Source organism: Neovison vison, chromosome 12 (assembly GCF_020171115.1).
Source record: "Neovison vison isolate M4711 chromosome 12, ASM_NN_V1, whole genome shotgun sequence".
NCBI lineage: Eukaryota > Metazoa > Chordata > Mammalia > Carnivora > Mustelidae > Neogale > Neogale vison.
The window spans coordinates 72,834,278-72,858,800 of record NC_058102.1 but is presented as its reverse complement, the minus strand read 5'-3'; the positions used below and the strand labels follow the sequence as shown (position 1 = coordinate 72,858,800).

General features: G+C 40.9%; 1 protein-coding gene across 1 annotated transcript; it reads right to left on the bottom strand.

The window, feature by feature from the left end:
* Positions 1–1,039: 1,039 nt before the first annotated feature.
* On the bottom strand, positions 1,040–23,235 carry LDHB (lactate dehydrogenase B). Its single transcript, XM_044229324.1, has 8 exons — positions 23,130–23,235; positions 19,967–20,101; positions 12,449–12,566; positions 11,101–11,274; positions 9,306–9,479; positions 5,636–5,753; positions 3,090–3,213; positions 1,040–1,407 (listed from the first exon to the last, which is right to left on the bottom strand). Exons 2-8 carry the CDS (start codon positions 20,093–20,095, stop codon positions 1,240–1,242), a joined length of 1,005 nt encoding a protein of 334 aa, XP_044085259.1. The 5' UTR covers positions 20,096–20,101; positions 23,130–23,235; the 3' UTR covers positions 1,040–1,239.
* Between the last annotated feature and the right edge of the window lie 1,288 nt (positions 23,236–24,523).

Genomic DNA, 24,523 nt, shown 5'->3' with positions numbered 1-24,523 from the left:
TGCCTCTTATGAAAGGGTGATTTAAATGAGTTAATAGTATGTAAAGCCCTGAAACAGTAAGCACTATCTGAATGTTAGTTACTGCTATGACTAAGCATTGCGTTGAGTTTTGTATTTTCTCATTTATACAACACTCATCAAAGAGGTTCCATTGTTATCACTGTTCCATAGGTAAGAAAACTGAGACTTGGGTAGCTTGCCCCAACTCAGTTATCGGTGATCGAACCCGCACTGAAACCCAGGTTTATCGGACACTTCCCATACTTTCAACATTGACCCCTAAACACTATAGGTAAGTTGGAAACTCTTCGTTAAAGGAAGTCTGCCTTAAGTTTCCCTCTCAGCTTCCACATTATACTGTCCCAGTAACTTGGATTTGGATAATTCAGCCCCAACTTTTATTTTTCTTCATTATTAAGACAAAGTAACTTTAACATTGTTGATTCCAATTATAGAAAACCTGTTCTAGAGGTTCTTCCTTTTTGGGAATTAAAATGGACTTTCCTACAAATGTCATCTGTTGCCTCTAGTTCCATCTTCAGTTACAGCCTTAAAATGAAAACCGTGGAATTTTTAAGGGAGTGAAATGTGCTGCACACGAGAATGGTAGAAATATGTGACTATATGTTTGTTCAAAGCCATGGAATATACATCTCCAAGAGTGAGACATAAACTATATGGACTTTGGATAATAATGTTTCACGGACTGTAACAAGTGTACCATTTGGTGCATGACATTGAAACCATCAGGTGTGGGGGCAAGGAGTGTATGGGGAATCACTGTACCTTCCTCTCAATTGTGTTGTAAACCTAAATTGCTCTAAAAAAATTATGTCTTTAAAAGGGTAATCATATTCTCAGGACAACAATAACAAGATCATGGCATATACTGTGACAAAGAATGGTTGTGTTGCTTGGAGGGATGAATACAGAAAATGGAATAGATAGAATTTAGGGCATTCTATTGGGTGGGGAGAATTATTTGAAATATTGACTGAAATTTTTCAGATCACTAAAGAAGGAGTCCCAGGAACAGAAGCACACTACAACAGTTAATTTTATTTGTTCAAGGGCTCATACTGCAAGCATTAAACCAAGCATGGGCTTTGATTCTGTGAGCCCAGATTCACATATTTAGGAAGATAAAAGCAAACTGCGATCCATGTATATGGATGAAAACTAACGGCTCACAGTTAATCACATTGCAGTTTTAAATTTCTACAGCCTAGAAGCCAGGAGTCACAGATCTTTTAGGTCTTTCTGGATGTCCCACAAGGTATCTGCACTTTTCTTGAGCTGAGCAACTTCATCATCTTTCAGCTTCTGGTTGATCACACTGGTTAAGCCCCGAGCGTTTAGGATACAAGGAAGGCTCAGGAAGACTTCGTTCTCAATGCCATACATCCCCTGACAGAACAAGAGAAACAATTAGATTAAGAAATGAAATCACAGTGGTGCATGGGTGGCTCACTTAAGCGTCTAACTTCAGCTCAGGTCATGATCCCAGGGTCCTTAGAACGCATCAGGCTCCCTGATCAGGAGGGAGCCTGCTTCTCCCTTTGCCGGCTGCTTCCCCTGCTTGTGTGCACTCTCTCTCATAAATAAATAAAAAATCTTTTCTAAAAAAGGAAAGAAATAAAACCATAGGAAAAATGATCACTGATCCCATGTTTAAGCAAAAAGGCATGTAGAAAATATAGTTAAGCACAAACTCATTCTTTGATTTTCAACACATTCAGGCCCTTACTTTCCAAATACTTACATTCTGAATTCGATTTTATACACAGAATATGCAAATATACATGATAAACTAGAAATTTTCAAGAAAGTAGTAAGGTTTTACTGAACTTATTGACACATCTCTCTCTGTTTAGACACACTTTAATGAAATTTAATATCTAAGTCTTCAAGTTAAATTGCCTTCCAATGTGTTTAATGGGTTGCTTTTCATGAAATCCAAATTTTAAAAAATTCTTTAGTTTAGGAGGGAATTTCAGATGGTAGCTGTCCAGTAAGTCCAGAATAAGTAGTTGGAAGCTACTCAAAGGCAAGATTTCTGTAACATCCAAGAGTTGCTAAAAAAAAAAAAAAAAAGTGTAATTTCCCACTTTATCAGTTTCTATAAAGCAATTAATTTATTCACCAGGTCAATTTAACCATACAATTACCTGGGTTATTTAATTATATTAAACAAGTTACTTTAATAGATTTTTCAGATCTTTTTTAAAAAGTTTCTTTCTTTTTAGTATTCTCTACACCCAATTTGGGGCTCGAGTTCATAACCCTGAGATCAAGAGTTGCATGTTCTTTTAATTCCAAAATTTTTGTACATACACCAAAGTAGAGATAAATAAGCAAATTCCAAGTATGTACTCCAAGACTGAGCAATGATCAAATTTTTGCTATACTTACTTTATGAAAATTTGCTATAATATTTAAAATAACAAAACCAAAAATACCTGACATCACATTTTACCACCAAATACTTCTGTCATTTTCCCCTTACATTTTCACCCTTGCCATTGACTTATAGAAATCAGTTATCTTATACAATATTCTAATATAATCTTAATTTTATTGAAAAAAAAAATTTCTACTTAAGTGTTTTGTAGCTTTTACTTTTAAAGATTTTATTTACTTGAGAGCAAGCATGTGTATGAGCAGGGACACAGGGAGAAGGAGAAGCAGACTTCCTACTGAGCAGAGAGCCCCATCAGGGCTTGATCCCAGGACCCCAAGATCATAACCTGAGCTGAAGGCAGATGCTTAACTGACTGAGCCACCCAAGGTGCCTGTTTCATAGCTTTTAAATTGAATTAAATTTACTAAGATATCAAGTACTGCATCAAAGACAATCTATACATTAATGCTCCAACTTGAAATAAAGCTATTATACTTATTCAAATAATGTATGTTTTGAAAATGTGTCAAAAAAGACTCAGTTAATATTTAATCTGCCACAGTATACAAAGGAGAAAAGGGAGAAGTTTCCACAAAATTTTGATATTCAGAAAAAAGTAGACTGAAACCACCTTGTCCTTGAAATCTACTCACAGAATAGAATACTGGAAATTTTAAGTTTATCTTACCTTCACCATTGTTGACACTGGATGAATCCTGGATAGATTTTTCAACATGGATTCAATGAGATCAGCCACACTTAATCCAATAGCCCAGTTGGTATATCCTTTTAGCTTGATGACTTCATAGGCACTAAGGAAAGAAAGAAATCATAGAAGCAGTAACTGACATCAAACTCAACAGTTATGGAAACTGGAGTCTTTGGGCTTGACTTCTGCTCTGTCTTGTTCAACTGTGTCATCTTCAGAAAGCCTTTCTTATCTCAGTGTCCTCTTCTGTAAAATGAGGACAACAATAGTATCTTTTTTATAAGTTTGTTAAATGAGTTAACATATATATAAAACATGTACAACTGTAAACACTACCGAGTAGACTCTACATGAATGCTGTGATAAATTTAAATAGGTTATTGAGGGGCCCCTGCTTGGTGCAGTAGGTTAAGCGTTCGACCTTGGTTTCAGCTCGGGTCATGATCTCAGGGTCTTGAGATCTAGCCCCGAATTGGGCTGTGAGCTCAACAAGAAGTCTGCTGGAGTTTCTCTCTCTCCCTCTGACCCTCCCCATCCTCACTTCTCTCAAAAATAAGTAAATCTTAAAACAAAATAACTTATTATATGCATGCATATTTATTAAGTCACAGCGGTAAAAACATGCTTTTCCCCAATCAATCTTCATACTCATGAACATGAGTATTTCCAAAGTCATCAATGAAATCAAGAAACAATGAAAATAAAAGGACCATCACATTCTTTTTTTTTTTTTTTTTTTGTGAGTAAAATGATAGACGTTTAGTAAGTGAAGGTAAAGAAAAACCCTCAAGAGTGAGAGGGGGGTCTCGACAAGGCTGCCAAAGAGGGCCTTTGGGGTTGGTCTGTTTTTGTTTTTGTGTTAAAGATTTTACTTATTTATTTGACAGAGACAAAGATCACAAGTAGAGAGGCAGGCAGAGAGAGAGGGAGAAGCAGGCTCCCTGCTGAGCAGAGAGTCTGATGCGGGGCTCAATCCCAGGACCCTGAGATCATGACCTGAGCCGAAGGCAGAGACTTAACCCACTGAGCCACCCAGGCCCCACTAGGGTTGGTCTTTTATGGAAAGCTACCCAGGGAACTTAAATCCCTTCCACATCTCTACTGATAACACATTCAATGGCTTACTTCCTTTTTAGGGTCTGGTTATTCTTTGTTGGTCACAAGTGATTATCATAAAGATACCCACCCCACATACCTAGGCAGGGTGGACCTTCACATTCTAAGGACAAAAATATACCTTGATTTCGAGGTCCCACTTACCACTGTCACCTAAAATCCGGTATCAACTAACATAACAGCAGAGTGAAAACAATACCTGCCTGGCAATTTTCTGAAAGTTAATTTCACACCTTGAAACCCAAAAAGATCCTGGTCCTTAAGAGGTCACAGGAGTAACTAAAATGAGAATTTAGGAAACTGGAATTTAATGCAATCACTGGCTATAAGACCTTGACAAGTTATAATACTATCTCAGTGACCCCTAGTTTTCTCATTTGTAAAATAAAGGGATTAAGTTAATAAAATGCTAAGGACCCTCTCACATTTTTAGACTATCTTTTCCTCCATGCACAGGTCAAACTCCAGAAAAAAAAATCATTACATTTAAACTAAGCAAAAACAATTCCATGTTTGAGGAAGTCTTGTAATAATTCTCTCCAAATAGTAACAGCTGACATTTACTGAATGCTCATCAGCATTATTCTGTGTTTTTACTCAATTTTTATAATAATTCTAATACCATATGACTTCAGAGAGAAAACTGAAATTCAACTTAAAAGTTAAATGGCATTTATAAGTGCCAGTGTCATAATTTGAATTCAAGCCCTTAGTCTTTAATCTATTCCACAATGACACCTTGTAAGCACAAAGGTCACAGGAAAGGATGGTTAGTAAGTAAGAGTGAAAAAAGGAAAAAGAGGGAGACAGCTTTAGTTAGGTGTGGAAAGGTCAATACAGCACAGCTTTAAGACAGTCATCAACCAGCAAGTACTTATTTTAGGCAATTATGAGACTAAGAGTGTCTAGGTTCTAGACAAGTCAACCTCATTTATTGGTAAGAGGCAATATGAAAGCCCTTCTCACTTGTTAATTCCATTTTTTACTCCTATTCCTATATAGTAGGATTTCTCTAGAAAAACGTTTGCTCTCCCCACGGGGACCTGCGTGGTAGGTTTGACCAGTCAGTTAGTCTGACCTACTTCAGAAGAGAACAGCTGCATGTTTACTATATACATATATTAAAAAAGGACAAAATTTATCTTTATTTGAGAGAGAGAATGAGATAGCACATGAGCTGGGGGAGAGGCAAAGGAAGCAGCAGGCTCCCCACTGAGCAGGGAGCCTGATGTGGGACTCCATCCCAGGTCCCTGGGATCATGACCTGAGCCAACGACAGACGCTTAACCCACTGGGCCACCCAAGTGCCCTGCATGTTTACTATATTAAGAGCTCACCTGAGCAGACAGACGAAATTCTGATAATTTTATCGAGATAAAATTAATCATCTCAAGCCCCCTTCCCCTTACCTTTCCACCACCATTTTATGCACTTCCTTCCAATTTTCACTGTCGTTGTCTGTTCCCATATCTGGATTCAGTTCCTGAAGAGAAACGCCTGCCACATTCACTCCACTCCACACAGCCACTGGAGAAAAAGGATAAACATGTCATACATTTCTTTCTTTTTTTTTTTATTTTAAGATTTTATTTATTTATCTGACAGAGAGACACACAACGAGAGAGGGAACACAGGCAGGGGGAGTGGGAGAGAGAGAAGCAGGGCTCCTACTGAGCAAAAGCCCGACGCGGGGCTCGATCCCAGAACCCTGGGATCAATACCCGAGCCAAAGGCAGACACCTAATGACTGAGCCACCCAGGTGTCCATAACATATCATATGTTTCTGACACTATTTTAAAAAAATCCTTTATTCTCTTAGTTCAGATTTCACCTCCGAGGCAAGTTACTGAATGCCGGCTAGAGCAGCTCCAGAGATAGCTGCTCCAGTCCGCTTTCCCCCAGAGGCTGGCACGTGCCTTCAGCCACACAGCGGACATTTTACCTTTCAACCACTTTGGTGCAAAACAGAATTGTTGCGTCGTACTTACAGAGAATGTGAAATTCTTTGCCTTCCCCTAGTTTGTGAAATACCAGGGGTTCCAGTTCAGGACTATCTTAAACTTTCAATTTGAGAAATTTTTAACTTCACTCCTACTCACTCTTCTTATATAAAGCCCTTTCTTCTGCAGCGAAATTAAAAAAAAAAAAAAATTCTGGGGTAAGGTCCAAATACACTCCAGTTATCTCTTTTTGTACCCTAAGTCCTGTCTATCTCTCGAAACAAACTCCATGTAATAACCACAGTGAATTTTTCTGGTCTTAAACAGATCAAATATTTCCTTCCAAGAATGTTTCCAGAGGCACAGCAAAGGTGTTCTCGGTCACCAACTCAATCTTTTGGAGGGCTTGATGCATCAGAACACCTTTACTTATTCTTAACACCTTCTAAACCAGCCCGAAATATATACTGAATATGCAAGCATATAAAAAATGAGTAAGGGCATGGTCTGTGCTGTGGGTAAGTTCAGAATTTACTGGGAAACAGGCAAAGGAAACTAAAGCAATGGGCTGAGCTACCAAAGATGCATGGAGAAAGCATTATAAAACATAAATTAAAAAAAAAAACCATAAATTCACAATCTACTTTAATTAGGGGTGAAGGGTTGTCAGAAAGGGTTTCAAAAATAGGTATTTGAATTGGACCTTGAAAACTAAGTATGGTCCACAGAGGCCTTTGGAGGAGAGCACTGTAAACTCAGGAAATAAGAGCAAAAGCGTGGGGTAAAGTCTAGTATGGCTGAAATCAGCTACGACAGGCAAAGCTGCCCATGGCCAAAAAAGACTCCTCTAGAAGTCCACAAGTCTTGGGAATTCAGGCTAATTGTTGAGAAAACTAAGGTACTTCCATGGCTTTTGATGAAACTATGAACTCTACATAATTATGTCAGGATTGAGCACAATTTAATTCTCTTTCACTCCATACAGGTCAATGTAAAAATAGGAAAAAAGGTATATTGGGAAAAAAGGACACAGTGATGAGTGAACAGAAGATTGGATAGGAGTCCGAAGACAGGATTCTAGTCATAGTTGTACCACTAATTAGCTAAAGGATCTCTAACAAGCCACTGGCCACTATGCCTGCTTTGTCTCATTCTTTCTTCACTATAATGCAAGGCTTAAACTAGAGGACATGTAAAATCATTTCCACATCTATGGTTCTCATAATTGTACAACTGTAGTAACTAGCATTGACTGACCGCTGCACACTAGATATTGTGATAGTTTTTTACATAGGACATAAATTCAAACAAATCCTTGGATATTAGGAAGTCTTGTATAAAATAGCACAAATCCAACAGTTTATAAGACCAATTCTTATACCGTAACAACTCTTTCCTAAAATCACATTACACATGCTCATTAATATCAGAAGAATATTTACACCTAAACCTTTTAGGGAGAAAATATTTCCTTCCATATAGGGCAGATACGAATTCAGTAAAATAAAGATTATCGTTACTATTAAAGTGTTTTGGATAACTACAATATTATACCATTAGCTTATTTAATGTATTTTAGTTTAATAAACAGGCTCAAGAGTTAAAAGATAAAATCAGAATTGTTCATAAGTGTTTTTATATAAAATTGTTTGGAACTTTTATATAAAATTGCTTGGAACAGAAGTATTAACTTTTTAAAAAATTTCTTTAAAGTTTATTTTTTAGTAATCTCTGCACCCAGCATGGGGATTGAACTCATAACCACAAGATCGGCAAGAGGTGTCCTGTTCTGACCGAGCCAGCCAGGTGTGCCACAGAACAGAGATATTAACTTAAATGAAAACAGAGACTTAATTAACTTACATAAATAGTGCTCGGTTTTTTTTTCTTTCTAAGGTTTTATTTATTTATTAGTGAGAGAAAGTAGAGGGCAGGTGGAACAGAGGGAGAGAAGTAGGCTCCCTGCTGAGCACAGAGCCCTGGGTAGGGCTCCATCCCATAACCCCGAGATCATCACCTGAGTCGAAATTAAGAATCGGGTGATTAATCAATAGAGCCACCCAAGGGCTCCTTAATTCTTTCAAAACAAAGCATTATAAAAGAAACAGAAGTGCAATGTAACTTTAATGTTGGCCCTTCTACAATAATAATGACTAACAATCCTATTTAAATTCCTAAAGAGAATATCTGAAGTATTTACCAAATGGTCTCTTACTACTTAAATGATTGACAGTTATTAATGACGTATTAAAAATCAGATTTCATTTACTTTATCTTTTTTTTTTTAATTGGCTCCATGGTCCAATATGGGGCTTTAACTCAAAATCCAGAGATTAAGAGTCAGACAGATGCCCCTACCAACTGAGCCAGCCAGGTGCCCCAAAATCAGATTTAATTTAAAGCAAGATTTTACACTAAAGAACAGTAGATACTGGTTATGGAAAAGCCTTTGTTACCCAATTTACTCCCTTCATTATACATGATGGATGTAATACCTATGTCCCCTGGAAAGGGGGAAGCATGAGCACACCTATGCCCAGATCTTGGTTTCTAAACACCATTCTAAACACCATCTAAACACCTCAGAAGGAAACAGGGCTGATTGGAGAAAGAGATGCTTCTAGTACAGGGAAATGGGAAATAAAACACCAATGTGGTACACTTCCTTGTCCCAGAGACAAGGACTCAAAAAATGCTAGGACAAGTCAAAAAGACATAGAAGCAGTTTGAAAAGCCTATTACTTTCCAAATCTGGGACAACTTCTGCATTACAAAGATGGTAAAAGAACATTTGTGGAATAAAATAAAAATCTGAGTGCATACTGATACAAATGAATACATAAATGAGGAAGAGAAAGCTTTCTTTTACAGTAGAATAGAGAAGAAATGACTAAATATTGTGTCTGACAACTATCATAGTAATAATTTACTTAATCAAGAAGTATCAGTAGACTCTAAACTTAGCAGGCAAAAGATTGATAAGGACTGTATACATAGTTACCTAGTCACTATCAGAGTATTCTCCCCCAAATTGCTTATGTGTAATGTGAAGTACGTGAAATTAAAATTTAAAAAAATTCAAAATAACAAGAACAATACCATAAATACACATTAGAATGTTATGTTTTTTTCCCTTACCACTTGAATCACCATGTTCTCCCAAAATCCATCCATGGCAGCTGCTGGGATGAATGCCAAGTTTTTCAGCCATAAGATAGCGAAATCTTGCAGAATCCAGATTACACCCACTTCCGATCACACGGTGCTTAGGTAGTCCACTTAGTTTCCAGGTAACGTATGTGAGAATATCCACTAAAAGGGTTAAAAGTAATATATGTGAGGAAATCAAAACTAATTTCAACTGCTGGGTCAATTAGCAAGTGCCCTATCTTCCTTCTCCCCAACTTTTCCAGTCTGAGATGTAGCTGGAAAGACCGAATACTTTGACTATATTTATAGAGTTCAGAAATAATGGAGATACGAGAACCAATGGTCACATATGCTCTTCTGATGATACTGTTCACGATGATGACGACTATCATCATAACCCAAAAGCCATGGGTTACTAAATTACTAAGGCATACTGCTATAAATTTCCCTGGGCACAAGGCACTATTCAGTAAGCAATTGTGATAATATAAGGGACTGACATTTTGTAGTATTTAATGAAAGGACCTCTATGACAGAACCTTTATTCTGGTGTGCCACAGCCCTGAGACTTCAAAGAGTAAAACTTGCTGGCCGAGACAGAATCGCAGAACTTCTAGGCTAAACCATGAAAAGGAGAAAAGGTGCACACAAGGTAGGCAAGAGGTTAATCTTGTCCTCTCCACCTGCACACACAGATGTGTGGAGCTATTTTAAGGTCATTTTGGACTGGGTATTATAAACTTCTTCCTTAGCAACTCTGATTCAGTGGGCCTGACTCTCTGGAATTGAGACTTTGAAGCTATACCTGGAAAGTTGTATAATGAGCTAATGATATCGGTCTTAGGCCTGGGATGCAGGAACTTCCTATATACCAGCTATTTGTAATTCTTGTTCCTTCCAAGTCTACCTATCACTACATAGTTATCCACAAGACTGAGCTATTTAGTAACCCCCAATTCAGGACTGCACAGAACACTACTAAAATAATCTGTCCTTGCTGGCCCCCAACTCTCAATATTTCATAAACTGTAAGGATCTCCCTGCTTCTGATTCACAATCTTTCTCTTTGTCAAGTGTCAGAAACAATCAGTTTTACCACTTTATCAATGTATCTACTATGCTCACTAATAAATGGTCCGTTTGGTGGCAAATTACAGACAAAAGAAGTGCAAAATAGAGTGAATTCTGACTATTTCGGTTAAATAATGCAATTCTTTCTAACCAGAAGTTTTAATGCTTATTCTGCAAATGTTGACTTAGGGAAAAAAAAAAAAAAAAAAAAAGCAACATTTAAGTTATAACATTTGGCATTAGCATGTTATTTGTCTATCAATAGTCTACTTCTATAAAACTGGACTGATTAACAGCTTTTAAACTATTCTCAAATTCAACACTCCTAGAATACACTTCTTGGCCAACAGAAGATCAGAAATGCTACAATGTTTCCTACAAATTGAAGCCACATTTAAATGTTTCATTACACATCTTAGGATAATCTTCCTAGAAAATTTAAAAAGCTTCTAGGCTCTACAACAAACTGATGAAACAAACAGTTGCAACTGTTTTATATAGAACTTCTCACATTTTTAAACATTTGGCCCAGAACCCTGCCATTTGTTTTGCAAACAGCACTCTTTTGCAGCTAGTAACAGAAGACACAAGAATTGCTTCTGCTAGCAAATCCTAGAACAGAATCTTAAAAAGCCAAACGAAATGAAACAGATACCCAAAGCATTTAACTTCACAGCAGTGAACCTTAGGACAATTCTTATCAATAAAATACCTGGGTTGGAAACCACAATTATGATACAATCAGGACTGTACTTGACTATCTGCGGAATAATGAATTTGAAGACATTAACATTCCTCTGCACCAGATTGAGCCGGCTCTCTCCCTCCTGCTGGCGGACTCCGGCAGTCACCACCACAATCTTAGAATTGGCAGTCACAGAGTAATCTTGAAAGAGAAGTGGGGGGGGGGGGGGGAGAAGGTACTTTAAATACAACTCTTATCAAAATACATCATCTATGATATGCTCCAGAAACCTAAACAACCATAAGCTTCTAGGACTTACATAGGCATTACATACTGCAAGAATTACATACGCAAGAATTCGCATCTTATAAGCTCTTCTCAAGAGAAATAGCTTCCTCCTCCTTGAGTTATACAGAAATAATCCAACCGTAAAACTCGCTCAGACAATGGAGCAAGGTAATAAAAAAGGCCCCAAATTATGTTTCTGGTTAAGAAATTAAAAATGCCATTGACTTTAGAATATTAGATTGCTAGTAATTTGATAAAACATAAACAGTGAGTCCAAAGTCCAGTAGGAACTCCCCCCAACAAAAAAATAAAGGGCCCCTCTGGGCTTTGTTAATCCAATCTACGGAGGGGAAGGAAGGCACAGCAATGTTCGTCCTCAGGTGGAAACTATTTTCTAATACTCAGTATTTTAAGGAAGCCTATTCATTTTAGCAATGGAGTTTCTCTGGAGAGTCTTTTTTCCCTCAAGGAAGTGTCACTTCCCAAATACAGACATTATAACCTGATGTGACCATCAGAGACAATAGCTATGGAATGAGTCACATAATAAACTATTGTTAAATGACTTTTGATAGTTATTCAGATCTTTCATCAATGTTATGTGGAGGACCTACCTTTTATAGGTTTGTTGTGAATATGAGGTAAAATGTCACATTGAAAAATTTCATAGTACCCAGAATGCTAGTAACTCAATGAATAGCAGCCACTAGTAGTAGTAGCGGAATTTATTTTGAGGTCACATCTGAGGTCCATTTTCCACACAGTCCTGCTCTGATGGTGGCACCACCATGTAAATATGCTCATCCAGAACAGAGACAGCTAGAATATGGATTTTACTTAGTTTTTTCGAAGTTTCTAAAACATTCCTGTTCTCAAACATAGGTAAACAAGCAGTATGATACAACTTCCTAAAATATTATGTGTCAAATGTATGAAAGTCACGTGGGACGTTTATAGAGGTAACAACACCTCTGCTGGTCCTCAAGGATGAATGGGAAGGAGAAGGAAAGAAAAACTGCCAACACTAGATTCACCAAGATGGAAAACTAATTTTCCGTGAGAGCGAGGGCATCTATTATTAGATCACCTTTATCTGCCACTATTTTAGGTGTCTGAAGAAACAAGCTCCCATGCTGCAGATCCATCATTTCTCCTTTGAGTTTATCTTCCAAAACATCCACAAGGGCAAGTTCATCAGCCAGGGACTAGAAATACAAGACCAGGTGTTAGTACCCGAAGCCACTCCAGCGCACCTCAACTCACAACCCAACAGATACCCTTTATTTATTTAAGCACAGGGCTTGGAGTCACAACTCTGAGATCAGGACCTGAGATGAGACCGAGTTGGGACTAAGCCACCCAGATGCCCCCTAAACAGAGACCCTTTTTAAATGGCTAAGCACCAAGTGTTAAAAACCTTGAGAGTTTTACCAGGGAATTGGCTGTGCCCTTTAAACAACTGCATGAGAAAGTCTTGAATGAACTATTAATATTTAACACACGGATTCTCTAAATTTCACCTTCTAGTACTTAACTAGGATTCAGTATCATGATGCAAATCACTTTAAGAATATGTAGACAAAGACCGCTCATAAAAACCAACAGTTCAGTAGTGGTCTCAGGATATACAAGTCTTCCAATGAGTGAGGGGTGGTGAAGACTCACCCAGACCCAGAATCCGCCTTGGGGAGTATCCATCCCTTAAATCACCTCCAGTTTGGAGGGTTTTTCAGATTTGGTTTAAGCTATCAATAGCAGGATTTGAACCCCTGTCGGTTGAACCCTGTCAGGTTAGGTTGAACCAATGTGCATGTCTTGATGGGGGAAAGGAAGGGGTATCCTATGGATGGTGGGATCTGGGACTAGTCATTCTCCTGTGATCAGCCTAATTCTCTGGGCTCTCATTTTCTATTGCAGTTGTCATCCTGTGTCACTCGTTCAAAATAAAAATCTAAATCAACAAATACCCTATTTAATCTTGATCTAGGGTCTTAATTTTACATATTCTATAAAATGTTTTATATGTTTTCTATATCCCAACATGAAGACTGGCAGAAAACAAAGCCTTGGGTTCTCCCTTTATCAGTCAAGTACACCACTCTCTTTACCAAGTACTTCGACTCTTCTTGTAAAAAACAGGGGAGGGCGTAGGTTGTCAGTCCAGATGCATCCAAACAACCTTTCAGCTCTGAAATTCCGTTATCTTATGGAAACCCGTAACTTGCAAGATTTATAAGAAGTAATTATCCCTCTCACTGATGCATCACTAGAGTCCTTGCCTTTACTGTTTTTAGGGCTTTTAGCAAAATAATTAGCTTAACGAGACATATCAATATGGACGCCCTCTTCTAAGGACAGTGTGATCAGCTAGAGAGGACAGGACTGTTGACGGGAAAGGGTAGGTCATTGGGCTCAGAAGTCACTTTGGCTCAGTCAGTTAAGCGGCTGCCTTCCACTCAGGTCCTGATCTCAGGGTCCTGGGATCGAGTCCTACATTGGGCTCCTTGCTCAGTAGGGAGCCTGCTCCTCCCTCTCCCTCTGCCAAGACCCCGCTTGTGCGCTCCCATGCGTGCATGCGTTCTCTCTAAAAAATAAATAAAGTCTTAAAAAAAAAAAAAAAGAGTAGCCTAGGGCGTAACAGGAGTTATCTGGAAGGCACTGACCAGCAGAGGCAGAAGCCAGTACGAAAACGTGACCTTCTCTAGTTTGCCTGCCAAAGCAGACCCACTCCCTGTGGGAGCCAAGGAATTGGGAGCCAAGGAATGAGCACTGCCCAGACGTCGAATTCCAGTGGGCCTGCTAGTCTCAAGAAGTGAGTTATAGCCATCTTGCTGGTGAGTTTCTGAGACTAGAGCTTCCCAATGTGCTCTTACTTCCAAGCAACAGATTTACTTGCAAACTTCTGCAATGACTATTTTGTGAGTTGGGAATTACTTAGCAACCATTTCCTCATTTCTACATCTATCCAATACTGGCATTAACTTTCACTACTTTTATTTAAAAACTTGGTACTTTTTAATGGTTTGGTTCCTCTACTGCCTCTGACAAGATTATGTAAACCTTATTTGTGTTTTCTAAACCTTCAGTGAGTCCATTATAACTTAATAATAGCCATCATGTTCTGTCAAGGTACTGAGCAGTAGGAGTATCCCTTTTATTTTAGTCACGTAACATGTGTGCTGCTAAAGTCAGCATGGCAAAACAATTCTGGGGTTAAGTGGAAAAGGATGTCACAGGATCTGAGATCCTGTCTTTTGTTTCAGCCAGTGGGTGTGGAGAATTGGATGACAAGTGCACCCTCAGCTGGCAAGGAAGGAAGAGATCCAATACTTGAAAAAAAGAACTGTAGCACTGAATTTAGCTGCATCTGCATGGCAGACTATCCTCCAAGTGTGGAGGCAGGCAACCCAGAATATGTGTGACTAAGCGTCAGCACTGGTGTTTGACTGAAATAAATCGCCTTCTGTATTCCTACGCAGGTTTCCCCCGCTATCCTAAAGCAGAATGTTCCTACCAAACCTTTTGTAAGCAGAAATGGCGTAAAGCAGAGACAGCAATTACATTAATTTATATGGGAAATTTTTGAGAATTCTCAGATCCCAATAACCTCTCTCAGGTTTTCCTTTTTTTTTTCTATTTATAGTATTGTGTTTTTAATTTCAAATTCCCCATGTCTGTGCTCACTTTGGCAGCACATACACTAAAATCAAATTCTACATGTTCATTGCTGATACCACAGGAAAGCAAATTAACTTTTTTTCTTTTTAAGATTTTAAGATTTTATTTATGTATTTGTTACAGAGAGAGGACAAGTAGGCAGAGCAGCAGGCAGAGGGAGGGGAAGCAGGCTCTCCACTGAGCAGGGAGCCAGATGTGAGACTCGATCCCAGGAGCCTGGGATCATGACCTGAGACAAAGACAAATGCTCCACTGAGCAGCCCAGGTGCCCCTCTCTTAGGCTTTTCTGATACCTTAGGACACATCTTGCTAACAGATGCACAAAATAAACTGAGGTAAAGCCCAGATGCTCACACAGCCCAAAGCTCCTAAAGCCTCATGCCCAGAGGCTGAGCAGGTATGGTTCCTTCCTAGGGAAGGAAATGTGGCGGGACCACTCACTGCTTGGAATGTGTGCTGCCTCCATAACAAAGTAAACTCTGGCTGCTTTTCACTTTTTACCTTTTTGAGGTAAAAGGGAAAATCTTGGGATTTCTTGTGGTTAGCGAAAACAGCAACTAATGGTGGGGTGGGGGGTCTTCAGTAAAAGCAAAGTGGCAGACAGAACAGGAACTTTGAAAAAGCAGGAGTACCTGGATTCTAAAGCCTATGAAACCACTTACACTGTAAACATATTTAAAATTGTTTGAACAAGGCTGAATTGCTGTTCTTAGTGCTTCTTAACCAGTAAGAACAAGGTCAGGTAGAAGGCAAGAACATCACTGTTGAGCCTGACCACTTGTTTAATGTACAACAAAAACATCTTCTAATCTCAAGCCCCCTGTGGACCAGAGGTGGCCCTATTTGCCTCCTGCCCCTCGTGGCCGATTAATGACTGCCACCAATGCCTTAGCATTTGATCGCTGCATTTCTTTTTCTTTCTTTCTTTCTTTCTTTTTTTTTTAAAGATTTTGTTTATTTATTTGACAGAGAGAGAGATCACAAGTAGGCAGAAGCAGGCAGAGAGAGAGGGGGAAGCAGGCTCCCTGCTGAGCAGGGCTTGATCCCAGCACCCTGGGATCATGACCTGAGCCGAAGGCAGAGGCTTTAACCCACTGAGCCACCCAGGCGGTCCTGATCGTTGCATTTCTATATTCAAGTGTCTATCAGCATGAACTTCTGTGGAGGGAAAAGGTGTTAACCTTTTCCAAGTTAACAAACTAAACAGACAAGAACCTTTTATTCAGTGATGTGCGGAATGCTACTTCTATCATATTATTAAACACTGTCTGGGCCTTTTCCTGCACTTTCGGTCAAGTTTATTACACAGTCAATTCTTGTACAGAGACCAAGCATCAGTGACATCTTCCTTTTAAGCCAAGGCCTGCACGGCTAAAACTACTTCCCCATCCGTCTGCAGTTACACTGCTCCGAAGAAACTCCCTCGGCTGTGCAAGCCCCACAAGATCACGGCTAGCCGACCTGAGTGAGGACAGAGACTCCAAGACAGCTGGACACAGAGGCCGAGGGCACGGCAGCTCTGCAAACCCTGAAAGCACGATGAAGGGGCTACTCAGAGCCCCCTCTGGACAGCTCAAGTGCGAAGCCTGTGATGGGTGGCAGGGCAGGAGTGACACGTGGCACAGAAGCCACAAGAAGGGAAAGCTATGATCAAAACCTGACAAAATGTGATTATTAGGAACAGCAGAAGCATTTATTTATAAACACATGCTTATTACTAAGTGTGCCAGACATTATTCTACTAATTAGGAACATACACAGCAATGAACAAATTCAGGAAGTCCCTTCTCTCGCGGGACTCTAGGGAATGGGAATTAAGTGAACCATTTAAGACGACCTCTGCCAGCGGCAGTGCTACAGAGACCATACCACAGGGCGACGTTCAAGCTCCTGGGAAGGGAAGTTTACTTGGGACAGTCAGCAGCAACTGCCTGACTACGAAGCTGTGATATGGAGAAGGAAGAAGTCAACTCCGGTGGTCCAGGGTAACATTCCAGGTGAAAGAAAGTGTAAGAAATGGGTTTTAAGCAGAAACGAGCTAGGTACTTTGGAGAAGGAGGGCAGATGGTAAACAGTTAGGTCAGAGATGGTAAAGGCGCTGCTGGCACTATGTGAATGGTGCCCCTGTTGCACCGCCTTGTTCTGACACAGACAGGAGATGTCTGTGACATCTCAGATTTTGATGCACACGTGTCTATGCGTCCTGTGAAACTAGTGGAAAGTTTACATACAAGAGCTACAGTTTTTACTGAAGCTTACTACATACAGTTCCTCGGAAGGCCATGACACTGGGTAGAGTGGGAAAGAGAAGCAAAAGATAATTGAGTTTTTGTAGTGATGGGACATTGTACTGGAGGCCTCAGTAGCCTTCTGAGGACTGAATGTGGGCCTCCCCAGCCTTCACCCCTGATGCCCAGGTTGGCTCACTTCCTGGGGAGAAAGCAATGTGCATTCTCTGTAAAGCATACCAGCCCAATGATGGGCTCAAAGACCGGATCAGGAACTTACCAGCTCTATCTTTCGATTGTTTCTTTCCAACAGTAATACATAGATGACAAGACCCCACCAGCTTTTGGGAAGGAGTAAACGGAGTAATATACAAACACGCCACAGAGCAGGGCACTGTCTTTTCCTTCCTCTGTTAAACGAATAGGGTTTAGAATCCCCAAATATCAGTAACAATTTTGAAGCACTTTAATCTTCACACATTAAAATGAGATTTAAACATTTTTAATTCGTAAAATGGTCTTTGAACAAGGCAGACATATACCCTCACAGCCATCTAAATGGGAAGACTCCTACTGTGTTAGCAGAAGGGTCTGTTCTCAAGCACTTGAACCGAGCCAAAGTATTACATAACACAAGTACAGCCCCCAGTTTATTTACCGAAGACTATTTTAAGTTAAAATGAAAACCACAGAGGTACTCCTTACAGAATCATGGTAACTTATTACTTTCCTACAGTGTCTGAATTTTGAGATGAGCAGGAGAAAAGAAGTATCTTTTGCGAGTATTTCACCAACACCTTGATGTTTTTAACTGCCTAAATACTAGCTTAGAATAAAAGGAAACTGTAGTCCCCATAATTAAGAGTTCAGAGCCGGGTTCAGAATACAGCTCTACTGGGGTGCCCTGCTGGCTCAGGGTAACACTGATCTCGGGGTCAAGAGTTCAAGCCCCTCATTGGGGATAGAATTTACTTAAAAAAAAATAAATAAATAAAAAACAAAATACAGCTCTATCACTTCAGCTGTGTGACTATGGGCAGGTTGCTTAATCTCTTCACAGCTCAGCCACCTCATCCGAAAACAGGATACCAGCACACCTATTCTGAGGTTGTTGTTTAATATAAAGGGTTTTATTAAACACTTCTACCTGGTGTATAGTCAATAAATGTTTTGAAAGAAACATAAGCTAGAAGATTTTCATTTTGGTTGGCATGAACAGTGAGCACTAAATTGTAATTACTTAAATTCCCTGTGACTTGAGAAGCAGCTATTACAAATAAGCACCTACAAAACTAGCTAGAAAAAAAATGCGAGAGAATAAAACCTTCACTGGTGCACGGTACGTATTTTAGTTGATTTCTCTGATAGCTTTTAATCTGTTCCTTGAAAATTTAAGCTCTGCAAACAGAAACGTGCCTGGTGAGGTGTTATTCAGGCAGCCTTAAGATACGGCACAAAGGGACAGTGTCCTCTACTGAAGGCAAAGCAGCAATTTTTTTTAGGGGGGCAGGGTTCCTACATTTAAGGCAGCCTTCAGAAAGATCAAGAATCAATTCAGTGAGGTAAACAATAAAGGGCCTCTTTCCTCAGAAGTACTTAGAGACTAAAAAAAGCGATGGCCTGACCTACATGGGGTGTACATAGAAGACAAGCCGGGAGTCCGCGGAGGTATACAGGGAAGAAAGTCTGCAGGAGCGGAAGGTGGTAACAGTATGACATCAGTATTAGTGTAGTATCTTCTGATGCTGATTATGCCAGAATTTATGTCTGTTTAGAAATGTACTCTGAAGGACTCAGAAGGTCATTTCCGCAAGCCCGCAGAGCCCTTGTGCAGATTATTTATTAATTATAGAGGGTAAAGTGACCTTTGCAGTGGAGAAGTCCTGCACTCACCACTTCAACCCAGGGTGTCTTGGGCACTACCAGAAATAAAAAGTCGAACATCACATGCCTCTGATGTGATGCCATCGCCTGGTCACAACCACACACCAACATTTAACCTGAACATACTGACAAGGAAACATCAGACCAACATTGAGTGACGTTCTATTTAACTGACTTGCACTCTACAAAAATGTCAATGATGTGGAGGCAAAATAAGCTGAGTAACAACTCCAAATTAAAGAAGAATGAAAGAGAGAGGGCAAGTATATAAAAGATACGATTTTGGATTGGGGTGGAAACAGTTATAAGAAACTATAAATAAACAGGTGGGAGAATTTTAACTCCAGGTACTGTATATTAGATAATAGTATTATTATCAATGTCAACTTCCCCGAGTGTAGTAATTCTATTGTCATATAGGGACAGTGTTCTCAGTAAATACACACTCTTAAAGGCAAGTGTTATGATGTCTATAATTTCCTTAAAATTGTTCAGGAAATGGGGCGCCTGGGGGGTTCAGTTGGTTAAGTGTCTGCCTTCCGCTCAGGTAAGAGTCTCAGGGTCCTGGGATCAAGCCCTACACTGGGTTCCCTGCTCAGCAGCGAGTCTGCTTCTCCCTCCCCCCACAACCCTACTCTTGCTCTCTCTCACTCTTATGTATGTGTACTCACTCTCTCTAATAAATAAATAAAATCTTTAATAAAATAAAACAGTTCAGGAAAAAAATCTTTTAAAGATACAATAAAATCCTGAAGTGCCTAAAGAGACTGTATACGTAAACTGAAATTATCATGTCTGGTGTTCTTGAAATGTACCTTTCCCAGAATGCTGATGGCACAGGCCATACCAACTTGTCCAACACCCACTACAGTAATCTTATTGTTTGGGACGGCTGCATCATCTTCTGCAACTGATGCAATCAGTTTTTCCTTAAGAGTTGCCATTGTGCCCTGCAAGAAAAGAATCAAAACATTATACATACACCTACATATAAAACCCAAACAGGAATAATCCATAAAATGTTACTGTTGTAATTCTGAACCACAGCACAGTTGAAAATGAGCCTAATGATATTCTCCAAGATAAAATACATTTTAAAGAGCCATGCAACCCGCTTAATGGAGAATTTAATTAACACAAAAACTTCCATGAAGCCACTCGAATTTGGGTTCTTCTCTTCAGCCTAAGATTCTGTGCTAGTACTTAACATGTTATAAAAATTGTCTTGTGGCTCTTCATTTACTGGCCGAAAGAAATGAATATTACATTTAGATTAGCCTACTTGTTTCCATTCCCCTCATAAAGAACTTCTATGTAAACTAAATTAGGGCCCTGTACTAACCGGTATTTCAGGTCAGCGTAAAAGAATTAATAACCTGTTATGGATATAGTTTCTACTACTAATGGTTATTAACACTCTTTGACGATAGGGACTGGTTCTTCTACTTTAAGTCTCACTTAAAACTGGTCACAGTGTGGGGCGCCTGAGCCTCTGCCTTCGGCTCAGGTCATGATCTCAGCGTCCTGGGATCAAGCCCCGCATCAGGCTCTCTGCTCAGCAGGGAGCCTGCTTCCTCCTCTCTCTCTCTCTGTCTGCCTCTCTGCCTTCTTGTGATCTCTGTCTGTCAAATAAATGAATAAAATCTTAAAAAAAAAAAAAAAAAACCACAACTGGTCACAGTGTATTGGGCATAAAGGTTACTTTATAAATACAGTGATATGAAAATGGTGTGAATGTTGATGCAAAATCTTCGGAAATATTACTCTAAATTCCATTCAGTGGACCTTGGAAACTAACTGGAAGGTGGGCACACACATAATACATTTTCCTCCCAGGGAATCACACTAGGAGAATATCAGCCTTTGAATCTGTTTCTTTGCAGCCATTTTTTAAAAAAAGGCGGGGGAGGAAGAAAACCCATTGGAAAACATTCCATATACTAACACCAAATTTATCTGCGCCATCAGATCATCAGGTCCATTTTTTAGGTAACTAAAATGGCAAAAAGTTACTTAAATTGTTAAAGAACCTCCCCAATTCCATGTCAAATAAAGTACACAAAACCTACTACCCTGCCTTCTTAAACAGAGAGGGTGCAGGTCAAAATTAAGCCCTTTCTGCATATTTATGTATCACTTATAATTGTCACCCATTATTATTTTAGTTTTCCTCTTACTTCTTATGCTAGACTGTGTCATCCACAGCCCTTGTACCTATTTCAAACTGTACCCTGCTTTCTAGTCTCCTTTTTGTTTCTCATCTGCAGTGGACTAAGTAACTTAAGTTTACTAGTTCAGTGACTGCCTATGTTAAGAGTTTGGAAGGCTCTGAATTGGAATAAAGTCCATGAATTTGGACGCAACTATGTAACGACTATTGTTCTGTAGCTATTTTCCCACCAAAAAATATTGCCCCTCAACTGTAGGAACTAAATGTAGAGATTACTTTGCGGAGTTCATCTGCAGTTTTCTCACGAATGCTAAAGGAAAAAACCGGCAGCCTGGGACGACTGCCTGCTCAAATGGCCTGACAAAGAAAGTCCCACACGTCCTGCTTTCTGAGCAGAATCCAGAATCAGAAGATTGCACCTTCTCTTGCTGCATTTTTCTCCTTGAAATCTGTTTTCGTTAGCTGGTTTGAGATCCCTACAGATAGAAGCCAGCAAGCAGTGGAAAACAAAAATCCAGAGATGGTTGCTATATAACAGATCAGTCGTTTGTACAGACCTAAAGTAATTTCTGGAAACTTCAGAAACCAGTTAGAGGCTTAAGCCAGCACATATTTTCTTTCAGATCTTGCTGGAGAAAAGTGCTTTAAGTTTTATTTCTCCTTAATAGGAATTATAGAAAACTATTAGAAAATGATTTCTATTATATATGTAGGACAGTGCCACAATCCGAGTGGTGGCTGCAGGGGAAAAACCTGGAAAACAGGGTCAAAATCGGCGGTTCTTGGTCCTTTCTATCCCCCTTAGGCCCAGCGCCCCCGCCTCGGGGGAGCGAGGGCGATCCCCCGCCTCCCTGCGGATGTAAAACATCAGAAATGAGCCAAGCAACCAGGGCCCTTCAGTTCAGGAACAAAGACCCTGTTTGCAGGCTATCCCTCGATTTTCACCTTTTAAAAAGCGAGGTGTTGCCATCTAATTCCTCCACTAACCACGTGCCCTAATCGCAGCTGGCGTCGCTCTCCGCCCACAGGCCACCTCTTTCTGCCGGAGAGCAGCAGGTCACAAGGGAGGGCAGCCACCCCTGATCTCCCCGGAGAAAGTCTCTAGGGAAAATTCCAACCTCTCCACACCCAAGGCTGGCCAAGTAAACAAAACACCCGAAGCATCAAGAAAAGAGGCCGGAGAAGAACAGGCCTGCATCTCCAAGCAGGCCTGCATCCGTAGCGGGCACAAACTGGAGCGCAGGGCCAAACCGCAGACCATCCTCCACCCGCCTCCCCGCAGAAGCGGGGGCGATGTCCATTACCCTGGTGGTAGATCCCCACACCCAGGCTCGAGATCCGCCAGCCCTCACGTGGTACTCGGTTCCCTCCCCCGCCCCCAGTTCCTCAGTTCCTCAAGCACGTGCCCGGGGTCAGCCAGCAGGGCCGGGGCGGGGGGGGGGGAGTGGTAAGGAGGATGCGGCCGCCGTAAACCCATCAAGGGCATGCAGAACCCCGGTTTTAGCTGCAAACCCAACAAGTCTCTCCCCTGATCCAGCCCGGGCTGGAGGCGAGCTCTGTGGCGGGGAGGACGAAGCCGGGGCTCAGGGGCAGCCTCCTCGCTGCACTTCGTGTCCCCAGCGGAGGGCACGGCCAGCCGCCCCAAACCCCAGGAGCGAGTCAGGGCCCACGTCCTGATGCTCCTGGCTAAAAGCCCGGGAAAGCAGTCCTTCCTGGTCCTTCCCCCCGTGCTGCTACTCAAGGACTCCCCTGCACGTCCCACCCGGGGGCCCGCGAACCCGGATTCGGGGGCCCGGACTGAAACCTACCGGAGAGAACCCGCTTGGAGGGGCCCGCGCAGAAGACAAGGTTCGCTGCGCGCGTCTCCTACGGCGCAGGATCTGCAAGGAGAGGAGGAGGCGGGGCCCACGCGGGCCGCAGCCTCTTAGCTTCCTCTATTGTGATTGGAAACCGGATCACCGCCTACCCCTCCCCTCGGCTCGCTCAATCCCCTTCAAGGACAAGGGCTCAAGTGTGCACACGCTTTCTCCCTCCCCACTGGGGGAGGTCACCTTCCGAGGGCAAGGGCGGTCTCCGCGCTGCAGCCTCTCCAGGCTTACAGACTTCAACACGGGGGCCCCGTTATTTCTAAAACTTGACCATCTTTGACTGTTCTCATGCTCTCATTTGGATACGTTTAGTCCAAAGAGAAATAAATTTTATTTTGCATTCCAGGTCAACTTTAGAGGACTGCTGGTCTTAGCCAAGACGTGGGTCGCATCTTAACCTTGGAATGGTACGGATGCTTCTGAATGTTGTTAAAAATAAAACTGAACTTTCAGTATTCAACATCTTGGTGATAAAGTTCATTTGGTACAACAGTGACTCCCCGCACCCCCACCTTAATTCAGCAAACTCCCACTGCTAGTTGTCCGACCAGATCAATGAGGCCTAGTGCCTGCCCTTTGAAGTTCCTCTACAAATCTGGGTGCTCTCAGAATCAGGCTTTGCCCTCAAGGGAAGATAACTAGGTAAGATGCGTTCGTTTTCTCCGTCGGTTTCTGAGCCACCCCAAGGCTGAAAGATAACATTCATTCGTGTGTTTTTAATACCCAGCCCAGTAGTGCCTTGTACAATAAGGTATTGGTGAATCAGTGATTAAGCATTGGGGGTATCCTAAAGATTCAGCCTCCCCTGTGTTGTCTGTTTGTTTCTTTTCATTAAAAAGCTTTCAGAAAGAGCAAACACCCTGGATGTGAAAGGAAGTTTTTTGTGTTTGTTTTTATGTAAATGGCCCTTAATTCTATCATTGCTGCTTTCATTTCATTTTTGTGCCAGGCGTTGAAGGTACAAAGCTGAACATAACACTATGCCCCCTGAGATGCTCCCTGTTCAAAAGAAACAAGTAAGCAAATTCTTTTAATTGGAATACAGTGTGATAGGTAGATCATCTCAAAAGCACTGCATTCACCTTGAACCCAAGTTGGAAGCACACTCAGGAATCACCCTGGCAAGACCTCTTTCTCACCTACTTTCCAAAACAACTGATGTGTCCTATAGACTTCTAAGCATCTCCCTATTGATTTTCTCTCCTTCTTACCATCCCTGTTACTGTATATCTTTGGATGGAGAGGAAGGGAGACAGAAAAAAAAAAAAAAAAAGGAAGAGGTCTCTATTTTTTCCCTCTACTCTCATCTTCATTCCCTCCACATTCAGTCACTA